This window comes from Ylistrum balloti, unplaced genomic scaffold (assembly GCF_031769215.1).
Source record: "Ylistrum balloti isolate Yb309-2 unplaced genomic scaffold, AGI_CSIRO_Ybal_v1 Utg370966, whole genome shotgun sequence".
Lineage (NCBI taxonomy): Eukaryota > Metazoa > Mollusca > Bivalvia > Pectinida > Pectinidae > Ylistrum > Ylistrum balloti.
The window spans coordinates 107,334-132,182 of record NW_026782543.1 but is presented as its reverse complement, the minus strand read 5'-3'; the positions used below and the strand labels follow the sequence as shown (position 1 = coordinate 132,182).

General features: G+C 36.5%; 1 protein-coding gene across 1 annotated transcript; it reads left to right on the top strand.

The window, feature by feature from the left end:
• The first annotated feature begins 110 nt into the window (after positions 1-110).
• On the top strand, positions 111-24,450 carry LOC132559796 (ATP-dependent RNA helicase DDX54-like). The gene is made up of 20 exons (XM_060224423.1): positions 111-456; positions 1,481-1,598; positions 3,389-3,459; positions 3,600-3,788; positions 4,427-4,476; positions 5,005-5,046; positions 5,244-5,339; positions 6,316-6,499; positions 6,950-7,081; positions 8,137-8,347; positions 8,978-9,109; positions 9,222-9,313; positions 11,504-11,639; positions 12,388-12,461; positions 13,051-13,239; positions 13,621-13,760; positions 19,108-19,212; positions 19,680-19,787; positions 23,423-23,541; positions 24,187-24,450. Exons 1-20 carry the CDS (start codon positions 178-180, stop codon positions 24,405-24,407), a joined length of 2,688 nt encoding a protein of 895 aa, XP_060080406.1. The 5' UTR covers positions 111-177; the 3' UTR covers positions 24,408-24,450.
• Positions 24,451-24,849: the final 399 nt, after the last annotated feature.

Here is a 24,849-nt window from a genome sequence, read left to right as displayed (position 1 = left end):
CATGATTTGTTCTCTATGGAGTAAAACATAAATAATAACGACAACGAGAACTGAACGAGATTTCAAAAAGAAAACATGGCTGCGCCCATTGGAGGAAACACGAGTTAGTTTTCAGTAGAGAGCTTAATCTGTTAGTGCTAGTTCTGTATATGATACTTTTGTTCGTAGACGGTAAAGATGGCAAGACATCATAGATTAAAGAAGCGAAAACCTATTTTAGATTCAGGAAAGAAGAGAGGTGGCACACACAATGCTAAAAACAAGAGGACAGGACCTGCAAATCACATGAAAAAACACGTCCCTTCCAAACCCAGTTTTCAGAAAGGAGACACGGACAACCGGGAGTCTAAAAGAAAAAAGACGAAGAAAGTGTCGTGGAAATCAAAAGGCAAAATGGAGGAATCCGACGATGGTTCTGAGTTTGAAGAGGTGTCTGAATCTTTAGTACAATATAAGGTGATTATCAGCTGCCCATTATGAGAATTTGTGGAAGTTGAGAGTACATGTCGTCTTACTAGCCTTGGCTCGTGAAAATTTCCCTTGCGGCTATAGACCGAAGTGTCGCTGGTTCGAACCCAAGCCATGGCAGGATGTTTTTATTATTCCTCCTATTACACATGTACAGGAATCTAGATAAGTTATTTGTTTGCCAGGTTCATCGTCCCATGAACATTCAATGTCTTCTTAAGGTGGGGGTCTCTGATAGTCTAGCCGATGGCTACTTCAAACCGCCATGGAAGGGATAATTATCAGTTGATGATGTACTCTGATTAGTCAAAATACACATAGATCATAGATATACACTGTGTATGGACATCTGTACAACAGTGTCACATACATGTACAAACAAACTCCATTTACTGGGTTTGGTTCTATGGCATTGATATACATATTGAGCACTTGCCATCATCTTTACCAGGATGCACATAGTGATGTACAAATCATCAATATCTACCTTATCATATCCACTGAAAATCCACAAGGGAAAATCCACTGGCCATGGGCCTCTGTAGATACACCAAACAAATATCACCCAGACCTAAGTAAGAGTTGAACCCCTTTAATTCACTGAAGGGATTGGTTGTCAGCTAATGTTTGACTGCATGTAAATATTCCTTCAAATGCTTCTGATCTTATCCTGACTGTCAAACCCTCATGACATTGTCATCACAATTCATTCCATTTTTTCCCCATGTAAAACCACTGCTTTGAAAGAAAGCTTCTTCCCCAAGAGCTGTTCTTCTGCAGAACTCCCTCCTTCCTAACTTGGCATCTGGTGTTACACTCTCCTGTTTTAAATCTGCTAATAGCTCCTTCCAATGTAAACCTGCTCAAACCTGTATAAAATATTTGTTCTGTGGAAGTATTACTACTACATGAAGTAGGTCTGAATGTAAAAGGATGAAAGTCATTATATTAATATTGTCCAGGTTTGGTAAATATTATAGCAATAATTATTTTAACCATTACATTTTTCCAGCCCCAAGAAGATGAGGATTCCACAGACACAGACAGTGATAAAGAGTTACAGGAAACACGGAAGCTAGTCACACAACAAAACAGAAAAAAGAAGAAATCTGGAGGTTTTCAGTCCATGGGTATGGCTATTAGTTTAAGATATTTGTATTATATTTGCCTTACTTTGAGGTAAGAAGGAACAGACACTGAATGCTTTCCCACCCTTAATTGATATATCAAACCATGGATATTTGGACACGATACTTCAGCCGGTTTTCCAAAATAGAGATACAGGTTATGTCAGTAAAGATGATGTGCATGGCCAATCAATGTTATGAAAGACCATCAGAATTCTAGTAGGGCCTTCATGGTTTCACCTCCCTGTAAGTCACATAATAATACAATTATAGTCAAAAATAAAATCAAACAGTTCTGAAAGAAATTTCTAGACTATCTATATTAATTTAACAAAACAACAAAATTTTTTTTTGTTTAAACACATCATTCATACTTTCCATTTTCCAGAGTAAGAAATACATGTAGCTACATACATATACACTTAAACTTTTATATATTATAACCAAATAGTGAATTGCAAGCATTTTCCTGACTAAGACACAGTTACAATATCAATAATTTTCTAGCACAGTAAAGAGTAATTATAATATGGTTAAATACAGCGTCTTTGCGAGACACACAAACATAATAAAACAAAAAACTCTCTTCTGTAGAATTTTATCACATCCTTATATCAATTACTTACGTTAATTATACCTATTCAAATTGCATTACCTTTGTTATTTGACAAACAGCACTTTACCTTGCACAGAAGATACATTCCTCTTTTATTTCTATATGTTCAATGCATCCTCATAACATGCCGTGGTAAACTGGTAAATAACGAAAGTGTACAAACTTTGGTATAACAAGGTCTTCACAACAGTTATTCAACCAATAATAGTTAGGTCTCGACATGACCGAAATCTCAGGACTTCATCTATTTGCTGCAAATTTTTATATCAAAATTGATTCTTTTTTACCTTTAGTAAAACCAGTTTGAGATTTGATCATATTTGGAAATATCAATTTAATTTTATTTGCTATTGCTGCATATATCAGATTTTCAACATATGTAAATCTATAACCTGTTTAGGTTTTTCTGAAAGGAAAAGATTATATGAATATAAAAGTTGTTTGCTTAATTTATTTAAAAAAATTCTGTTTTGAGTATGAAAATGTACATCAAGAAAAACTTCAACTCAAGTTGAGATTTTAAGAATTACACATATTCAACCAAACATGGTAGTGTTCAGTGATCTGAAATTGTAACAACATTATTTAGAGTGTGGTGATTTCACACACTACACATCAGTATTAAGATATTATTATTGTGGTCTGTTCAGGTTAAACAGACATCATGTTAAAAACATTAATTTGTTATTGATTGTATAAATGATAAATGTTTTTCCTAGCATTAAGTTACATATTTTCATCATATTGTAATAGGTGAATTCTTTTTTCATTGAGTTGGTAATGTATGTGAATGTTCTTATATCACAACCAGTTAAAAAATGTTTTTGTGACATTTCAATTAACACACTCTTACCTTCATCAGACAAATGACCAGTATGAAGCGTACATGCAATGAGGTATACAGTCAAGAAGATGACAATGAAATCACCAGATTTTTCAACTGTTTTATTGTATGTACATGTACGTACAAAAACATGTACTCGACCTTCCATCCAATTTAATGACCAGTACCTCTAAACAAAACCTGGAGCCCCAAGGTTGGATAGGTGTCTTACTGGAATAGCCTCAATGTGGAAAGTAGCAAGACAAGATTGCAATATGATTATAGAGAAAAAAAATCAAATTGGTGATATTCCATTTGTACTTTAGGTGATACAAAATGATTTGTATTTTTCAGGTTTCTGTCACCAGGTGTACACAGGTATAATACGAAAAGGCTACAAGATACCAACACCTATTCAAAGGAAGGTAAGACATTCAGACTGAAGAAAATCCTTCTGATTTCATTGATGGAAAAAACTTTTTGCTTCAAGATTTTGGAAAATCAGTGAAAGTATAAAGCATGAAAAAATTAAGAATTCCATTGTGTAATAATTTATATAATTCAGACAATCCCTCTGATTCTGGAGGGAAAAGATGTGGTTGCCATGGCCAGGACAGGAAGTGGAAAGACGGCTGCTTTCCTACTCCCAATGTTTGAAAAGCTGAAAATGCATACAGCCAAAGCTGGAGCAAGGGCACTGATATTGTCCCCTACAAGGGAATTAGCGCTACAGACCCTCAAGTTCACCAAAGAGGTAAAAATGATGAGTTGATTTAATTTCCAAACTCTTTTTATAATGTATTATGAATGCAATTGGTGTTATGTCCAATAACTCAATTTGGTCATGTGACCTTTACTTTGGCAACACGTGACCTTTACTTTGGCAACACCAATCTGCCTATGACAAGGTTGTCTGTGTTGTTTTTCTATTTTGATTTATTAAAATTATTTGCTAGACTGAAGGTATTTGTGGATACTTGTAAATACTCCAAAGGTGAAATAAAGATATCTATAATTTACCTGGTAAATCTTGATACTAAATATAGAAACATTCAGGGAAAACCTAATAATTTTTGATGTAGTAATATTTTGGAAAACATGATGATTATTGATGCTGTCTTATCCTATAAAAAACCCAGGAAATCTAGTGAATCTTGATTCTGCAGAAAAATTTTGGTTAATGTTGGTGTAATTTGACTGTACATGTAATTATATTTGAATCTTGAAACATTCAGGTGAACTGGATTTGGCATATTTCTATACATTATCGTCAACTGTTGTGTGAAAAATAAAGTTTAAGTCATTGACAACCTGACCACATCCAACTCCTAACTTATAACATTTATATAGACTGTTGTTATAAAGGAACTTACTACAATATTTTCTTTATAGCTTGGCAAGTTTACAGGTCTGAAGGCTGCGGTCATTCTGGGAGGTGATAAGTAAGTTATGTAAATGGTCTGTGTGTTTAGTTCGTCATCTGTCATAATTGCTCATCCATCCATCATTGAAGTACCTGATGAATCATTCTCGAAAATCTCACTAAGTTGTAGAGTCCCTTTGGTCTCTAGTTGTGTATGTAATTTATCCAGCTGAGTATAGATAATTGGTAACGGGATACTGTGTGGTTGGGCGACACTGTGGGGTCACAATCACTTATCACCTAGATACCTGTAGTTCAATTCCCCAGAGATGTGGGGTCAGCTTCCCAACCACACGTGTTTTTACTTGAGTACTCTGATATCCTCCCAAAATAAAATCACACACACTCTCATCAGTAGTGGTTTATGTAGGTTGTAATAACTTGTTCTGCAATCATTGTAAATAGATGTTTACATTATCCAACTGATTAACCACTAATCAAGATCATACAATGGTAGGTGCCAACATCCCAAGGATCTCTGGTTATTGTCTTGCAGTATAATGTAATGCAATCTTCTTGAATTTTCATTAGTGTCTTTTCTTTTCAGAATGGATGACCAATTTTCTTCGCTACATGAAAACCCTGATATGTAAGTACATATATTTATGTGCCAGTATGCCTCTGCTGTGAAATCTAAATTTCTCACAAATAGGAAGAAAATGTTTAATGGTAAGAGTAATGTGTTTCTAAAGAATTTATAGATATACCACATCAAACGTTCTGGTGCTAGAGGATACTTGATTGAACTTAAAATCACTTCTGTGTTTATTTTCTGTGTTGTTTCAGTATCATCGCCACGCCTGGACGATTACTTCATGTGTTGGTCGAGATGAACCTACGATTGATGAACGTTGAGTATGTAGTGTTTGACGAGGCTGACAGGTAAATACTTAACATATTTTTCAAAAATTATTCTTATTGTTTGGAACATATAACTATAGGGGAGATAGTATTTTAAATTAAAATATTAAGAACAAAAAGAAAGTCATCTCACTGTTGTTTACTGTCACAGAATTCCTGTAAACATCAAAACTGTTGTTTACTGTCACAGAATTCCTGTAAACATCAAAACTGTTGTTTACTGTCACAGAATTCCTGTAAACATCAAAACTGTTGTTTACTGTCACAGAATTCCTGTAAACATCACAACTGTTGTTTACTGTCACAGAAAGAAAGTCATGTAAATCTTGAAACTTGTTGTTTACTGTCCCAGAAAAAAGTCCATGAAATTTTTAATCCTGTTATTCACTGTCACAGAAAGACATGGCAGAAAACATTGACAGAAAGTCCAATAAACATCAAAATCTGCTGTTTATTGTCACAGAAATAAAGTACTGTATTGAACCCTGTCATTTACTGTAATCTGGCAGTGATTGTATTGTTGTGTTTGTATTGTGGCCGTGATTGTATTGTTGTGTTTGTATTGTGGCAGTGATTGTATTGTTGTGTTTGTATTGTGGCAGTGATTGTATTATTGTGTTTGTATTGTGGCAGTGATTGTATTGTTGTGTTTGTATTGTGGCAGTGATTGTATTGTTGTGTTTGTATTGTGGCAGTGATTGTATTGTGGCAGTGATTGTATTGTGGCAGTGTTTGTATTGTGGCAGTGATTGTATTATTGTGTTTGTATTGTGGCAGTGATTGTAATGTCGCAGTGATTGTATTGTTGTGATTGTATTGTGGCAGTGAATGTATTGTGGCAGTGATTGTATTGTTGTGTTTGTATTGTGGCCGTGATTGTATTGTTGTGTTTGTATTGTGGCAGTGTTTGTATTGTGGCAGTGATTGTATTGTTGTGTTTGTAATGTACTAAAACATTCCACCTCTTTATATCTTGATTGACTTATTATTTCACCAGATTGTTTGAGATGGGATTCCAAGAACAACTCCTCGAGATTATACACCGTCTGCCTGAGTCTCGCCAAACTCTGCTTTTCTCTGCCACCCTCCCCAAACTGTTGGTTGACTTTGCCAAGGCCGGTCTCCATGACCCAACTCTCTTAAGACTTGATGTGGAAACGAAGCTTAGCAACCAGTTAGAGGTCAGACGTTATGATGTAATCTCCAGGGATCAATATGAATCTTTAAATTCTAAATTGTTTTATGCCGTATTAAATATGCTTTTTTCCACTGACTATTGCCACTTGCTGTAAGAACTTCTTTGAATTCTGAAATGTCACACAGATTTATCATGTAGCATGGCCTCATGATTATAATTGATGCAGAAAGTTGACCATAGCAGATATCCAACAGTTTGCCTTGAATTGATAGCAAGAAATTAAGACATGGTAATTCCTAACTTGAAAAATGTCAATTGACATAGATAGGTTGTCAATACTTGGATTATATTTTCATATTTTGTGTAACATTTTCCACACTTAACATTTCCTCAGAAAGCTTGCTTTTTTGTCCTCCCACCCCCCCCCCCCCCCTGAATTTACAGTCATTTGTTTTTCCTCATTGTTTTTTCACTGTCATGGTTGATTTTCCAGATGTCATTTTTTCATTGCCGAGAAGACGACAAATCAGCCTTGTTATTACATATACTGAAGAATGTAATAGTGGAGGAGAGACAAAGTGTGATATTTGTAGCTACTAAACATCACGTGGAATACCTCAATTTGGTGAGTTAACCATTACAAACTACAAAGACCAGGTGTTTCTGAAGAGTAGGCATCTGATCAATCCAAGTTAGAAATGTCACATTCTCAAATGCAAACAAGGACAACAAAAGAACCAACAGGCAAACTAACGAGTATCAAATACGTCATGTAAACTTTGGTTGATCCAAGTAAGAAATGTCACGTTCTCAAATAAGAACAAGGTATATAACAACAAAGGTACCAACAGGCAAACTAACGAGTATCAAATACGTCGTGTAAACTTTGGTCGATCCAAGTAAGAAATGTCACGTTCTCAAATAAGAACAAGGTATATAACAACAAAGGTACCAACAGGCAAACTAACGAGTATCAAATACGTCGTGTAAACTTTGGTCGATCCAAGTAAGAAATGTCACGTTCTCAAATAAGAACAAGGTATATAACAACAAAGGTACCAACAGGCAAACTAACGAGTATCAAATACGTCGTGTAAACTTTGGTCGATCCAAGTAAGAAATGTCACGTTCTCAAATAAGAACAAGGTATATAACAACAAAGGTACCAACAGGCAAACTAACGAGTATCAAATACGTCGTGTAAACTTTGGTCGATCCAAGTAAGAAATGTCATGTTCTCAAATAAGAACAAGGTGTATAACAACAAAGGTACCAACAGGCAAACTAACGAGTATCAAATACGTCGTGTAAACTTTGGTCGATCCAAGTAAGAAATGTCATGTTCTCAAATAAGAACAAGGTATATAACAACAAAGGTACCAACAGGCAAACTATCACACAAAGAAATGAGGTCTTCAAGACAATTGGGATTCAGCAACGATTACTTAAAGTATGTGTAATTTATCTTATAACTAAGTATCCTATAACACAGTTTATTAGTACTTCCAGTAACTCTAACGGTGCTGTAACTAAGCCTGTGTAATTTATCCTATAACACAGTTTATTAGTACTTCCAGTACCGCTAACTCTACTGTAACTAAGCCTGTGTGATTTATCCTATAACACAGTTTTTTTAGTACTTCCAGTACCTCTAACTGTACTGTAACATTTCTTCTCCAGCTACTAGAGAAAGCTGGTATCAGCTCCACCTACATCTATAGCTCTTTGGACCAGACTGCTCGTAAAATCAACATTGCCAAGTTTCAACTGAAGAAAGTGAAGGTTCTTTTGGTGACGGATCTTGCGGCTCGAGGAATAGACATTCCACTGCTGGACAATGTGATTAACTACAACTTTCCAGCCAAGTCTAAACTGTTTGTGCATCGAGTTGGTAAGAATGGAGATCATATAATAATATCGAGTGGATCATATCCAACAGTTACACCAACAAGGACAGCTTTCCTCCAAACTGTATGATAAACATGATGATTTTGTTTCCCTATTTTAAATTTTATATTTCTAAATATATTGTTATAATCTGTAGTAAGAATATGTTCTGTACTAACAGGTAACAGGTATTGTGTCTGTTTCTGTAATCAGTATCGTGACACATCATCAAATTATGACAAAAAGTTTTAAACAGTTTCTAACTGTGACTTATTAAAAATTTTCTGAAATCACACAGAAATTACTAAAAAGAAAGTATCCAGACACCTCAAGCATGGTTTATTCATTGTTGTTAAATAAATGAATTTTACAAACACTTTTACATCTGTCACACATGGATGATGTCATTTCTTTAATTAGAGTTGTGATAAACATCAGTCCTCATGTCATTTTACTTTCTTGCTTCCCCTGAAAAACGTCTTTTGATCATGATTGTTTTGATTAAATGGTAAGACATGGCTAATACAGTTGACAAGGTCTAAACAAAAATGATTTAGGAGCATTCTCCCTGTGTACAAGTTTTGAAATATTTTTACCTACTTGACAAGTTGTTGGTGACTCTCTTTGAATTAAGGTCGTGTTGCGAGAGCTGGTCGGAGTGGGACAGCCTTTTCCCTGGTGGCTCAAGATGAGGTTCCATACCTGATAGATCTACATGTGTTCCTAGGCAGGCCACTCAAGGTTGTCTCTCAACAGACAGGCAAAGGTCAGAGTTCAGAGAACATTGTTCAATAACGATTAGTACAAAAATAATGATACTGCTATCTTGTACAAATGACAGCTGTTTTTCATATTTTTCTTTGTTGTTTATTTTCAAGATGAGGATGGTCTCTATGGCAGTGTTCCTCAGACTGTTGCCGATGAGATGAGCGAAAAGATCCGTATCTGGACATCACAGTCTATTGACTTGGTTTGTATCCATTTTATGGAGCTAACTCTAGATCCACACTGATTTTAATCTCTCTAGATCCACACTTGTTTTAATCTCTCTAGATCCATGCTGATTTTAATCTCTCTAGATCCACGTTGATTTTAATCTCTCTAGATCCACACTTATTTTAATCTCTCTAGATCCACACTGATTTTAATCTCTCTAGATCCACACTTGTTTTAATCTCTCTAGATCCATGCTGATTTTAATCTCTCTAGATCCACGTTGATTTTAATCTCTCTAGATCCACACTTATTTTAATCTCTCTAGATCCACACTGATTTTAATCTCTCTAGATCCACACTTGTTTTAATCTCTCTAGATCCACACTAATTTTAATCTCTCTAGATCCACGTTGATTTTAATCTCTCTAGATCCACACTTATTTTAATCTCTCTAGATCCACACTAATTTTAATCTCTCTAGATCCACACTGATTTTAATCTCTCTAGATCCACAATGCCGATTACAGACATTTCCAGTCACCGATGACTGTATAGAGAAAAATCACTGGCGTTTAACTTATTTGTAACGAGTGACACAGGTAAATTTTTCTCCGACATCGTTGTGTACTACACGGTCACCGCTGACGGACTCCCGCAGCTGGGGCAAAATACAAAATACCACATACTAATTTACCTGTATGAATATTGGGACAACTTCCCTTACCTGTTAAAACAACACTGCAGTCCCTTACTGTTATAACAACACACAGGATTTCGGGACAAACAGGATTTATAAATTTTCAGTTTTGGGACAAACAGGATTAAACCAGGTCAGCTATCGGAACGCTTTTGTGTTTTGACAGAAACGTTTACCTGTCTAAACAGCAACACGCCTGTATCCAATGATGTCTCCATTGTCTCAATCCGGGATAGCCTCTGCCGTGAACAATAAGGTAAGTTAGCTGAAGGAAAGATGTTTTATCGGGAATTGGCTTACGGTAGGTCGATCATTAGGTGTGTCGATGTCGTTAATTGGGCACGAGTTTGTGATTTCTGCAGTCATAACTTAGTAAACTAGTGTATTTGAAAGGGCCCGAAATAGGCTTCTTAACGTTTTTGATCGACTATTAAAATAGCAAGAAACACAAGATATAATTTTGTTGTTTTTACACTAGGTTGCCGATTTTGTTTTATATTTTTGTACATATTTTGGTCACATCAGATTTGGCCCTTCACTAAGATAGATCGTTAGATGAAATGGGAAAACGTAAACTCCCCTTTAGTGATAGGGATGGGAAAGTACCCAGATTGTCATCATTTGGTTTTAAGACACCATCTATTGAAAAGAAAATGACAGCCCTGATCAGGTTACTAACAAGGGCAGTAGTTCAAGAAAGTTTCTAGATAGTTGGAAAATTGGCAGGCCATGGCTAAAATATGACCCAGAGCAAAAGCTCATGTTTTGTGACATATGTATTAAGGCATTAGTTAGAAATAGTTTCACTGATGACTGCAGTAAGAAAGAGTGCTTGGTTAAGCATGAGAAAGGATCAGGTATATACAACTATTCATCATTTATGTAAATTTAGATTAAGTAATTCAGAAATACTATACAGCCTGGAGGATGGTACAATGTAGTTACTCATTACAGCCTGCTTGGCACATGAATTAGAAACACAATCTTTTAGTTTAACGATTATGTCTTTATTATCTCTGAAATGTTTTTAAGAGATATATTACTTAGGAAGTTACTGTAATAAGTATAATACTTTGATGGTGTAAAATAAGGTTCAATGTAATCCTGTATCTCTCTGCAAATGTCCAATTCTATTCTAAATTTTATTTTCAATTTTACAGATGAGAACTCTCACTCTGCTGCTTTGGCAACACAACAGCAAACTGTCGAGATGCAGAAGGCCTGTAATAATTCCATGTTTATAAACTCTTTTACCATATACTGTATTATGTTTGATGTATTGTTGTTAAAACAGTGAATAAATAATGTAATTATATAATTAGCATATGTGTTATTATTATATGAGGGAATTAAGGGATCGGGTGAGGGTGAGTTTCTTGCACGCTTATAGCAAAAAAAATTTGGTTTGGCGAAACTGAATTTTGACCCAGAGCTAGCCCTGTGTGTGAAAATAAACTAACCATCCTCACATGTAAATCTTCTGTGTACAAAAAGGATTTTGTCACCTGATTTCAAATTTCATTTCAGGAAAACCTTAAGCAGGTCTGTTTGAATGCCCAGAAGAAGTATGTGAAATCCCGTCAAGCACCTGCAACTGAGTCTTTGAAACGTTTTAAAGAATTAAATCGTAATGGTGTGATTCCTGGAGTTCACCCTATATTTGGTAAGTTCAATGGTTAGAGTTTTATCAGTAAGAAATCTTTTGATCATGGACAAAATTTCAAAGGCAGTTAATCTACATTTTCAAACATTAATAAACCAAATACATGAAGTCAGAATTATCTGATTTTTTCAAAACAGTTGAAGTGACCAATGACCAAAAAAAAGTTTCAGGCCATGTACAAGATACAAGAATGTTTAGTTCTTATTAAACAACGATCATAATCTTGAAAGAGCTTGTATGTCAACAAAAACTAATCATTTATAAGAAAGGCTGCTTCTATTCAAAGTGATAATCAATTTAATGGCACAATTATTGTTCTATTTAATAAATTTAACCTCAGAAGAGGTGAATGAAGTCTGATATCATTGTATATAATAAACTTTACACCTAGGAGAGCTGAGTGAATTCTGATATCATTGTATATAATAAACTTTACCCCTAGGAGAGCTGAGTGAAGTCTGATATCATTGTATATAATAAACTTTACCCCTAGGAGAGCTGAGTGAAGTCTTATATCATTGTATATAATAAACTTTACCCCTAGGAGAGCTGAGTGAAGTCTGATATCATTGTATATAATAAACTTTACCCCTAGGAGAGCTGAGTGAAGTCTGATATCATTGTATATAATAAACTTTACCCCTAGGAGAGCTGAGTGAAGTCTGATATCATTGTATATAATAAACTTTACCCCTAGGAGAGCTGAGTGAAGTCTGATATCATTGTATCTAATAAACTTTACCCCTAGGAGAGCTGAGTGAAGACTCGGAGATGGAGCGTATCAACCTACTGAATTCACTCAAGACCTACAAGAGTAATAGTGTAAGTATGTAAGGAACTTTTAGACTAAAGGAGACAAGGTGACCTTTGAACTCAAGGGTACTATTTCCATTATTATATTTATATTATATATTTTATTGTATTATCTTAGGTTTTATCAGAAAATATTGTAAATCATGATTCTAAATATTACCAGAATAAAAAAAACTTGTAATCTGCCATCATCAGATTAAGGTTGTCCATAATACAGCAGCTGTCTTTCATCCCGAGTAGCCATTTTAGATTCTTACAGGTTAGTTTGTTTCTGTATTTCTTAAAAAGCTCTAGATGGCATCTCAAGTTTCCTATGTGGGTATTCCTTGTTTTCTAGATGTATTTGTGCATTTTTGGTTTGAACTGAAAACAAAAATAGGCACCAGGCAGCCAATTTTAGGTCATCAGACCCAAAGGGTCAAGACCTATAACTATCATGCTTCATCCATTGTGGTGTGCTCCTGCTTAATGCCTGGGCAGAATTCAATAAGAAAATTAAAGTATGCAATACACAGAAATTCCAACACCTGTTAAAAAATTATATACTGAATGAAAGAAACACTGTAGATAATGAAACTTTTTGATATCTGTTTTTCAGACAATTTTTGAAGTTAATGCCACAGCAAAGACGCAAGCATTTTCTGTGATGAAATCAAAGAGAGGCTGGCATCAGAATGTGATAGAACGCAAGACTGAAAATATATCAGCCTTCAAGCAGAAATCACTGGAAAAATCAGCAGTTGAGAGGCAGCAAATACAGGAAACAGTGGAGGACAAAGAACTAGAGGTGCATTATGGGATAGACATGTGACTTAGATTTCAACTTATTGTATCAGGAGTTGAGAATAGTATAGGGTAGATCAAAAAGTCAAAATAAACTACAGGGTACAATCTTAGGCAAAGTGAAAAAAAACCCTATTACATCAAAATCTGATCACTGAAATCATGGAAAACTGAAGAAATAATTACAGAGTTTGCATTAAACTGAAATTAAAGAAAATTATAATTTTGTTCACATCCAATCTCAGAAATATTTTTATAAATGATTTTACTACTGACAAAAGGATACAAACTGGCAAAGATTGATATATATTTATTGTGTAAATCTTGATTTTTTTCTAATTAGCTTAAATTCTTTTTTCGACATTCTAACTTTTGAAAATATCAGACTGCGTTTTCCAAAGTAATTGGAGGAAAAGCAAGTCAACGATCCTTCACACCAAAGAAGAAAAAACGCAAGTTTGTTGAAATAAAGGATGAAGAGAATTACCTCCATTATCGTCCTGCTGATTTCCAGTCAGAGCGAGGGTAGGTCATATATAGTTACACTAGAATTCTATACCGGTAGGGTCAATGTCACCACAGGTAGGTAATGTATAGTTACACTAGAATTCTATACCGGTAGGGTCAATGTCACCACAGGTAGGTAATGTATAGTTACACTAGAATTCTGTACCGGTAGGGTCAATATCACCACAGGTAGGTAATGTATAGTTACACTAGAATTTTATACCGGTAGGGTCAATATCACCACAGGTAGGTAATGTATAGTTACACTAGCATTCTATACTGGTAGGGTCAATGTCACCACAGGTAGGTCATGTATAGTTACACTAGAATTCTGTACAGGTAGGGTCAATGTCACTACAGGTAAGTCATGTATAGTTACATTAGAATTCTACAGAAGAAGATTCATGGAATAGAACAGGTTATATCTATAAAGGTTCTCAATGCACACCTAAACACCAACATAATCATTAATACTTCTCAAATGCCTGTAGGTTCATTAGATAAATCTCATCATTCCCTCCCTTGCATCTGGATTGGTGCTCTCCCTTGTTTGCTTGTTTGGTGCTCTCCCTTGTATCTGGGTTTGGTGCTCTCCCTTGTTTCCTTGTTTGGTGCTCTGCCTTGTTTCCTGGTTTGGTGCTCTCCCTTGTTTCCTTGTTTGGTGCTCTCCCTTGTTTCCTTGTTTGGTGCTCTCCCTTGTATCTGGGTTTGGTGCTCTCCCTTGTTTCCTTGTTTGGTGCTCTCCCTTGTTTCCTTGTTTGGTGCTCTCCCTTGTTTCCTTGTTTGGTGCTCTGCCTTGTTTCCTGGTTTGGTGCTCTCCCTTGTTTCCTGGTTTGGTGCTCTCCCTTGTTTCCTTGTTTGGTGCTCTCCCTTGTTTCCTTGTTTGGTGCTCTCCCTTGTTTCCTTGTTTGGTGATCTCCCTTGTTTCCTTGTTTGGTGATCTCCCTTATTTCCTTGTTTGGTGTTCTCCCTTGTTTCCTTGTTTGGTGCTCTCCCTTGTTTCCTTGTTTGGTGCTCTCCCTTGTATCTGGGTTTGGTGCTCTCCCTTGTTTCCTTGTTTGGTGCTCTCCCTTTTTTCCTGGTTTGGTGCTCTCCCTTGTTTCCTGGTTTGGTGATCTCCCTTATTTCCTTGTTTGGTGATCTCCCTTATTTCCTTGTTTGGTGCTCTCCCTTGTTTCCTTGTTTGGTGATCTCCCTTATTTCCTTGTTTGGTGATCTCCCTTATTTCCTTGTTTGGTGCTCTCCCTTGTTTCCTTGTTTGGTGCTCTCCCTTGTATCTGGGTTTGGTGCTCTCCCTTGTTTCCTTGTTTGGTGCTCTGCCTTGTTTCCTGGTTTGGTGCTCTCCCTTGTTTCCTTGTTTGGTGCTCTCCCTTGTTTCCTTGTTTGGTGCTCTCCCTTGTATCTGGGTTTGGTGCTCTCCCTTGTTTCCTTGTTTGGTGATCTCCCTTGTTTCCTTGTTTGGTGCTCTCCCTTGTTTCCTTGTTTGGTGCTCTGCCTTGTTTCCTGGTTTGGTGCTCTCCCTTGTTTCCTGGTTTGGTGCTCTCCCTTGTTTCCTTGTTTGGTGCTCTCCCTTGTTTCCTTGTTTGGTGCTCTCCCTTGTTTCCTGGTTTGGTGTTCTCCCTTGTTTCCTTGTTTGGTGCTCTCCCTTGTTTCCTTGTTTGGTGCTCTCCCTTGTATCTGGGTTTGGTGCTCTCCCTTGTTTCCTTGTTTGGTGCTCTCCCTTGTTTCCTGGTTTGGTGCTCTCCCTTGTTTCCTGGTTTGGTGATCTCCCTTATTTCCTTGTTTGGTGATCTCCCTTATTTCCTTGTTTGGTGCTCTCCCTTGTTTCCTTGTTTGGTGATCTCCCTTATTTCCTTGTTTGGTGATCTCCCTTATTTCCTTGTTTGGTGCTCTCCCTTGTTTCCTTGTTTGGTGCTCTCCCTTGTATCTGGGTTTGGTGCTCTCCCTTGTTTCCTTGTTTGGTGCTCTCCCTTGTTTCCTTGTTTGGTGCTCTCCCTTGTTTCCTTGTTTGGTGCTCTCCCTTGTTTCCTGGTTTGGTGCTCTCCCTTGTTTCCTGGTTTGGTGCTCTCCCTTGTTTCCTTGTTTGGTGATCTCCCTTATTTCCTTGTTTGGTGATCTCCCTTATTTCCTTGTTTGGTGCTCTCCCTTGTTTCCTTGTTTGGTGCTCTCCCTTGTATCTGGGTTTGGTGCTCTCCCTTGTTTCCTGGTTTGGTGCTCTCCCTTGTTTCCTGGTTTGGTGCTCTCCCTTGTTTCCTTGTTTGGTGCTCTCCCTTGTTTCCTTGTTTGGTGCTCTCCCTTGTTTCCTTGTTTGGTGATCTCCCTTATTTCCTTGTTTGGTGCTCTCCCTTGTTTCCTTGTTTGGTGATCTCCCTTATTTCCTTGTTTGGTGATCTCCCTTATTTCCTTGTTTGGTGCTCTCCCTTGTTTCCTTGTTTGGTGCTCTCCCTTGTATCTGGGTTTGGTGCTCTCCCTTGTTTCCTTGTTTGGTGCTCTCCCTTGTTTCCTTGTTTGGTGCTCTCCCTTGTTTCCTTGTTTGGTGCTCTCCCTTGTTTCCTTGTTTGGTGCTCTCCCTTGTTTCCTGGTTTGGTGCTCTCCCTTGTTTCCTGGTTTGGTGCTCTCCCTTGTTTCCTTGTTTGGTGATCTCCCTTGTTTCCTTGTTTGGTGATCTCCCTTATTTCCTTGTTTGGTGCTCTCCCTTGTTTCCTTGTTTGGTGCTCTCCCTTGTATCTGGGTTTGGTGCTCTCCCTTGTTTCCTTGTTTGGTGCTCTCCCTTGTTTCCTGGTTTGGTGCTCTCCCTTGTTTCCTTGTTTGGTGCTCTCCCTTATTTCCTTGTTTGGTGATCTCCCTTATTTCCTTGTTTGGTGCTCTCCCTTGTTTCCTTGTTTGGTGATCTCCCTTGTATCTGGGTTTGGTGCTCTCCCTTGTTTCCTTGTTTGGTGCTCTCCCTTGTTTCCTTGTTTGGTGCTCTCCCTTGTATCTGGGTTTGGTGATCTCCCTTATTTCCTTGTTTGGTGCTCTCCCTTGTTTCCTTGTTTGGTGATCTCCCTTGTTTCCTTGTTTGGTGCTCTCCCTTGTTTCCTAGTTCCTTCTCACTTGGAAATCTACACTTTCCTTGAAGAACTAAAACTTTTCCACATTTAATCGGGCAGATATGGCAATTTCATTTCGCAGCCTTGGAAAATAATGGTACATATCCATGGTTGGCCTATGTTTCATGATGTACATAATAATAAAATCATGGCCATTTTCCTTCTATTAGTCTTAATTCTTGTGCTGATTAGATCAGGGTCAGGGTTAGATAAACTGAAGGGGTAGGGTTAGATAAACTGAAGGGGTAGGGTTAGATAAACTGAAGGGGTAGGGTTAGATAAACTGAAGGGGTAGGGTTAGATAAACTGAAGGGGTAGGGTTAGATAAACTGAAGGGGTAGGGTTAGATAAACTGAAGGGTCAGGGTTAGATAAACTGAAGGGGTAGGGTTAGATAAACTGAAGGGGTAGGGTTAGATAAACTGAAGGGGTAGGGTTAGATAAACTGAAGGGGTAGGGTTAGATAAACTGAAGGGGTAGGGTTAGATAAACTGAAGGGGTAGGGTTAGATAAACTGAAGGGGTAGGGTTAGATAAACTGAAGGGGTAGGGTTAGGGGGGTTTAGATAAACTGAAGGGGTAGGGTTAGATAAACTGAAGGGGTAGGGTTAGATAAACTGAAGGGGTAGGGTTAGATAAACTGAAGGGGTAGGGTTAGATAAACTGAAGGGGTAGGGTTAGATAAACTGAAGGGGTAGGGTTAGATAAACTGAAGGGGTAGGGTTAAAAACTGAAGGGGGGTTAGATAAACTGAAGGGGTAGGGTTAGATAAACTGAAGGGGTAGGGTTAGATAAACTGAAGGGGTAGGGTTAGATAAACTGAAGGGGTAGGGTTAGATAAACTGAAGGGGTAGGGTTAGATAAACTGAAGGGGTAGGGTTAGGTAAACTGAAGGGGTAGGGTTAGATAAACTGAAGGGGTAGGGTTAGATAAACTGAAGGGGTAGGGTTAGATAAACTGAAGGGGTAGGGTTAGATAAACTGAAGGGGTAGGGTTAGATAAACTGAAGGGGTAGGGTTAGATAAACTGAAGGGGTAGGGTTAGATAAACTGAAGGGGTAGGGTTAGATAAACTGAAGGGGTAGGGTTAGATAAACTGAAGGGGTAGGGTTAGATAAACTGAAGGGGTAGGGTAGATAAACTGAAGGGGTAGGGTTAGATAAACTGAGGGGTAGGGTTAGATAAACTGAAGGGGTAGGGTTAGATAAACTGAAGGGGTAGGGTTAGATAAACTGAAGGGGTAGGGTTAGATAAACTGAAGGGGTAGGGTTAGATAAACTGAAGGGGTAGGGTTAGATAAACTGAAGGGGTAGGGTTAGATAAACTGAAGGGGTAGGGTTAGATAAACTGAAGGGGTAGGGTTAGATAAACTGAAGGGGTAGGGTTAGATAAACTGAAGGGGTAGGGTTAGATAAACTGAAGGGGTAGGGTTAGATAAACTGAAGGGGTAGGGTTAGATAAACTGAAGGGGTAGGGTTAGATAAACTGAAGGGGTAGGGTTAGATAAACTGAAGGGGTAGGGTTAGATAAACTGAAGGGGTAGGGTTAGATAAACTGAAGGGGTAGGGTTAGATAAACTGAGGGTTAGATAAACTGAAGGGGTAGGGTTAGATAAACTGAAGGGGTAGGGTTAGATAAACTGAAGGGGTAGGGTTAGATAAACTGAAGGGGTAGGGTTAGATAAACTGAAGGGGTAGGGTTAGATAAACTGAAGGGGTAGGGTTAGATAAACTGAAGGGGTAGGGTTAGATAAACTGAAGGGGTAGGGTTAGATAAACTGAAGGGGTAGGGTTAGATAAACTGAAGGGGTAGGGTTAGATAAACTGAAGGGGTAGGGTTAGGTAAAATGAAGGGTTAGGGTAAGATAAACTGAAGGGGTAGGGTTAGATAAACTGAAGGAGTAGGGTTAGGTAAAATGAAGGGTTAGGGTAAGATAAAATTAAGGATTAAGATAAGATAAAATCAAGGGTTAGGATAAGATAAAATGAAGGGTTAGGGTAAAATCAATTTTGCATCATATATTTGTACAGACAAACTGGTCAACATGGACCTATAGATTTTCCCACAGTAGAACTTTGTAGTAATTTTTTCATGACCTCTTTCATGGCATAGTATGCTGCTTCAGTTAGAAATTTTAATTTCAAAATTCTGTCAGAATATTACTTCTTTTTATGGCATTTCACAAATCAAATGCTTCCAGAAACATTTTTAAATCTTCTGTTTGGAAAAATAAAGTAAAAGTGATGGAAGATAAGTTGTACATCTGATTATTGTTACAGGTTCAGTCTCGGCTCAACGTTTGATAAAGAGACTTCAGCTGTCCAGTTTGACATAGCAGGAGACGATGATGATGCTGTCAAGAAACTCAAGACTTCTGTACGATGGTAAGATATATCGGTACATGCTTAAAAAAATAAAGAAAATACAGACACATCAACAGAATCACAACTCTAACTTTATTTGATAAAATTAGAGCAAAATTTGAACAAAACGAAGATTTACATGAAAACCCTTGAAAAGGCACAAGGAGAACAAGAATTTGTGTACAACAAGGTTAATGTTATCTGATTCATAGACGACTTCAGCTTGGAAAGATTGGTCAATCCAAGGAGGCTGTGTCACAGACCCAGGGTTCATATAAATGTATGGAATCATATGTGTATTAGTTATATGAACTGATATAGAATCAGAGACTAAGTAACCAACACCTCTTTGATGTTTCTACGATGCAAGGGATTAAGAGAATATGATTTCAATGTTTATATTGTTATTTCTGAGAGAGAGAGAGAAAATAGGACTGAGAGAACAAAATTTCTATTTTTCTTTCAAATTAATGTGTTTATTGTTTCAGGGACAGAAAGAAAAAGAAGTTTGTGAGGGATGATAGCAACGACCCAAAGAAAAAGAAGATAAGAACTGAGAGTGGGGCGTGGATTCCCGCCTCCTACAAGTCTAATGCATATCCTTTATACCTCATAGTTTCTAGACTGACAATGATGTTGTATTGTCAGTACAATGATGTTGTATTGTCAGTACAATGATGTTGTATTGTCAGTACAATGTTGTATTGTCAGTACAATGATGTTGTATTGTCAGTACAATGATGTTGTATTGTCAGTACAATGATGTAGTATTGTCAGTACAATGATGTTGTATTGTCTGTACAATGTGTATTGTCAGTACAATGATGTTGTATTGTCTGTGTAATGATGTTGTATTGTCTGTACACAATGATGTTGTATTGTCTGTGTAATGATGTTATATTGTCTGTACAATGATGTTGTATTGTCAGTACACTGATGTTGTATTGTCTGTACAATTGATGTTGTATTGTCAGAACAATGATGTTGTATTGTCTGTACAATGATGTTGTATTGTCTGTACAATGATGTTGTATTGTCAGTACAATGATGAAGTATTGTCTGTACAAGGATGTTGGATTGTCAGTACAATGATGTTGTATATCTGTACAATGATGTAGTATTGTCAGTACAATGATGTTGTATATCTGTACAATGATGTATTGTCAGTACAATGATGTTGTATATCTGTACAATGACGTAGTATTGTCAGTACAATGATGTTGTATATCTGTACAATGATGTTGTATTGTCTGTACAATGTTGTTGTATTGTCAGTACAATGATGTATTGTCAGTACAATGTTGTATTGTCTGTACAATGATGTTGTATTGTACAATGATGTTGTATATCTGTACAATGATGTTGTATTGTCAGTACAGTGATGTTGTATTGTCAGTACAATGATGTTGTATTGTCAGTACAATGATATTGTCAGTACAATGATGTTGTATTGTCACTAGAAGGATGTTGTATTGTCAGTACAATGATGTTGTATATCTGTACAATGATGTTGTATTGTCAGTACAAGGATGTTGAATTGTCAGTACAATGATGTTGTATATCTGTACAATGAAGTTGTATTGTCAGTACAATGTTGTATTATCTGTATAATGATGTTGTATTGTACAATGATGTTGTATATCTGTACAATGATGTAGTATTGTCTGTACAATGTTGTATTGTCAGTACAATGATGTTGTATTGTCAGTACAATGATGTAGTATTGTCAGTACAATGATGTTGTATATCTGTACAATGATGTAGTATTGTCAGTACAATGATGTTGTATTGTCAGTACAATGATGTTGTATTGTCTGTACAATGACGTAGTATTGTCAGTACAATGATGTTGTATATCTGTACAATGATGTAGTATTGTCTGTACAATGTTGTTGTATATCTGTACAATGATGTTGTATTGTACAATGATGTTGTATATCTGTACAATGATGTTGTATTGTCAGTACAATGATGTAGTATTGTCTGTACAATGATGTTGTATTGTCAGTACAATGTTGTATTGTCTGTACAATGATGTTGTATTGTACAATGATGTTGTATATCTGTACAATGATGTAGTATTGTCAGTACAATGATGTTGTATATCTGTACAATGATGTTGTATTGTACAATGATGTTGTATTGTCAGTACAATGATGTAGTATTGTCAGTACAATGATGTTGTATTGTCTGTACAATGTGTATTGTCAGTACAATGATGTTGTATTGTCTGTGTAATGATGTTGTATTGTCAGTACAATGATGTTGTGTATCTGTACAATGGTGTTGTATTGTCTGTACAATGATGTTGTATTGTCAGTACAATGATGTTGTATTTTCTGTACAATGATGTTGTATTGTCAGTACAATGATGTTGTATTGTCTGTACAATGATGTTGTATTGTCAGTACAATGATGTTGTATTGTCTGTACAATGATGTTGTATTGTCAGTACAATGATGTTGTATTGTCTGTACAATGATGTTGTATATCTGTACAATGATGTAGTATTGTCAGTACAAGGATGTTGAATTGTCAGTACAATGATGTTGTATATCTGTACAATGATGTTGTATTGTCAGTACAATGATGTTGTATTGTCAGTACAATGATGTTGTATATCTGTACAATGATGTTGTATTGTCAGTACAATGATGTTGTATATCTGTACAATGATGTAGTATTGTCAGTACAAGGATGTTGAATTGTCAGTACAATGATGTTGTATATCTGTACAATGATGTAGTATTGTCAGTACAAGGATGTTGAATTGTCAGTACAATGATGTTGTATATCTGTACAATGATGTTGTATTGTCAGTACAATGATGTTGTATATCTGTACAATGATGTTGTATATCTGTACAATGATGTTGTATTGTCAGTACAATGATGTTGTATTGTCTGTACAATGACGTAGTATTGTCTGTACAATGATGTAGTATTGTCTGTACAAGGATGTTGTATTGTCTGTACAATGATGTTGTATTGTCAGTACAATGATGTTGTATATCAGAACAATGATGTTGTATTGTCAGTACAAGGATGTTGTATTGTCTGTACAATGATGTTGTATTGTCAGTACAAGGATGTTGTATATCTGTACAATGATGTTGTATTGTCAGTACAAGGATGTTGTATTGTCTGTACAACGATGTTGTATTGTCAGTACAATGATGTTGTATATCTGTACAATGACGTAGTATTGTCTGTACAATGTTGTATTGTCAGTACAATGATGTATTGTCAGTACAATGATGTAGTATTGTCAGTACAATGATGTTTTATTGTCAGTACAATGATATTGTATTGTCTGTATAATGATGTTGTATTGTCTGTACAATGATTTTGTATTGTCAGTACAATGATGTAGTATTGTCAGTACAATGTTGTATTGTCTGTACACAATGACGTAGTATTGTCCGTACAATGATGTTGTATTGTCAGTACAATGATGATGTATTGTCTGTACACAATGACGTAGTATTGTCCGTACAATGATGTTGTATTGTCAGTACAATGATGATGTATTGTCTGTACAATGATGTAGTATTGTCTGTACAATGTTGTATTGTCAGTACAATGATGATGTATTGTCTGTACAATGATGTAGTATTGTCTGTACAATGACGTAGTATTGTCAGTACAAGGATGTTGTATTGTCAGTACAATGGCGTATTGTCAGTACAATGATGTTGTATTGTCAGTACAATGACGTAGTATTGTCAGTACAATGATGTTGTATTGTCAGTACAATGACGTAGTATTGTCAGTACAATGATGTTGTAAAATATTTATGCTGATTTTGTACTGATGCTGTACTGTGGCAGTGTAACATTGTACTTATATCTGGTTTTTCCAACCTTGCTGAAAGATTTTCGGCACAGCGCTTACTAAAGAATAGAGAAGATTGAAGATTGAAAAAACAAAAAGTAAATCTATCGCTGGTTTTGTTTGTTAGTTACCTCAGAGTTATGTCATTTGTACATTTGCATTCTTTGCTTGATAAAGGAAGCTGACATTTTTGAAAACTCACAATGTACCGTTTGGTATTGCTATTTGCACTTATATATATCTATATCAATTTTATGAATCTGATTTCAAGATATTTCCTACACAGGCTTCTTAAAGCCAAAATTTGTTTCAGTTTTATTATTTCTTTCTGCCTCAACTGCTTAGTGAGAAAGTCCTTGAACCTTAATTTAAATGTTGTTGTCCTTAACGTGTCTTACATACAAGGAATGGCAGAATAAAAACAAAGTAGACGATGCGGAGATCGATCACAGTGATGACGACGACGATAAACAAAAGAGCAATCATATCAAGGTTCTAGGAGGCAAGGGCAGGAAGTGTAAGTATAATACAGCTTGCCGTGTTGTAACCTTGTAAAAATAAAATCAACAAGCCAGAAGTCACGGTTTTTGATCCCTTGTAGAGATATTAAAAGAAGTAATGATCTCGTTTACACCTGCCAGAAATCAGTTTTATCCAGGTCTCCATCATAAAGAGTAGTACAATATAGAATTTATGCAATAAATACTTTTTATTTTCCAAGGTTTCAATAGATTAAATACCCCTTTGATGCATGACAATGATTTTAATAGAATACTGTAAACTGTATATTCTACAACCATGAACATTTGTTAAGAATGTCAAATTTCTCAACACTGGAACGTTTGTAATCATAAATGATATTTTAATTCGGATTGATTAAATTAACCAAAGCAGTGTACTATTCAGGCAAACAAACTTCTGAAATTCTCTTCAAATCGGCCAAATCACTTGGTTCAAAGGGTAAATGGTCTATGAGAGTTCGCTGTGTGTCATGGGACTGAGAAAGCCATCGTCTTTCTGGTCTCAGGGATTTGAATCAGATTATGGCCGATATCTTGATCTGTTGTTGTGTTAAACAAAGTGTTATGATATAATGTTATAGTGGAAAAAAAGGTTTCAATATAAATTGTCTGTAATATTTTGACATCTTTTTCCTATACAGGGCATACACGAGGTCAAGAGGATAGCCAGAACAGCTTGAAGAACAGCTCTAGGAAAGGCAAATTCAAAATTCCAAAACAGGAGCGTAAACGTCCTGAACAGATCATGAAGACCAGAAATGTAAAAGCTCGTAAACAAGCTTTCCAAAAACATCAAGAGCAGGCACGACAAAAGCGTAAAAACTTCTCCGCAAAAATGTCAAAAAAGAAAGGACGAAGATAGAGATGTTAAAAGAGTGGTTATTTAAAGTAAAACGATGCTAATAGATTTCTTCTTGTTTGTTGTTTACATGTAGATAACTGGTAGCTCTTACAACATTCGGATGTATTATAAAATAGGCAGTGATTACTCTGTCAGTTAAAACCTACGTAAGCTCAGGTGAGGATCTGTTGGTGGTTCAATTCTCCATTTCTGTACATGTGGTTGGTTTGTGTTTCTGAGAAGCAGTCTGGTCTGTGACGCCCTGATCATATCATTAGGCACGACACTCTGCCTTAATTGATCTGGATGGTTTGTGATGGGCCTCCAGTATATAATTCAGTGAGGTAGCCACCGACCCTCAAAATAATCCTGTTTACGAGGCGATAAATCCAACAAATTGATATGTTAAAGTATGAAATGCATGCACTATTATTAACTGATGAATGCTGAGACCTCTGTATAA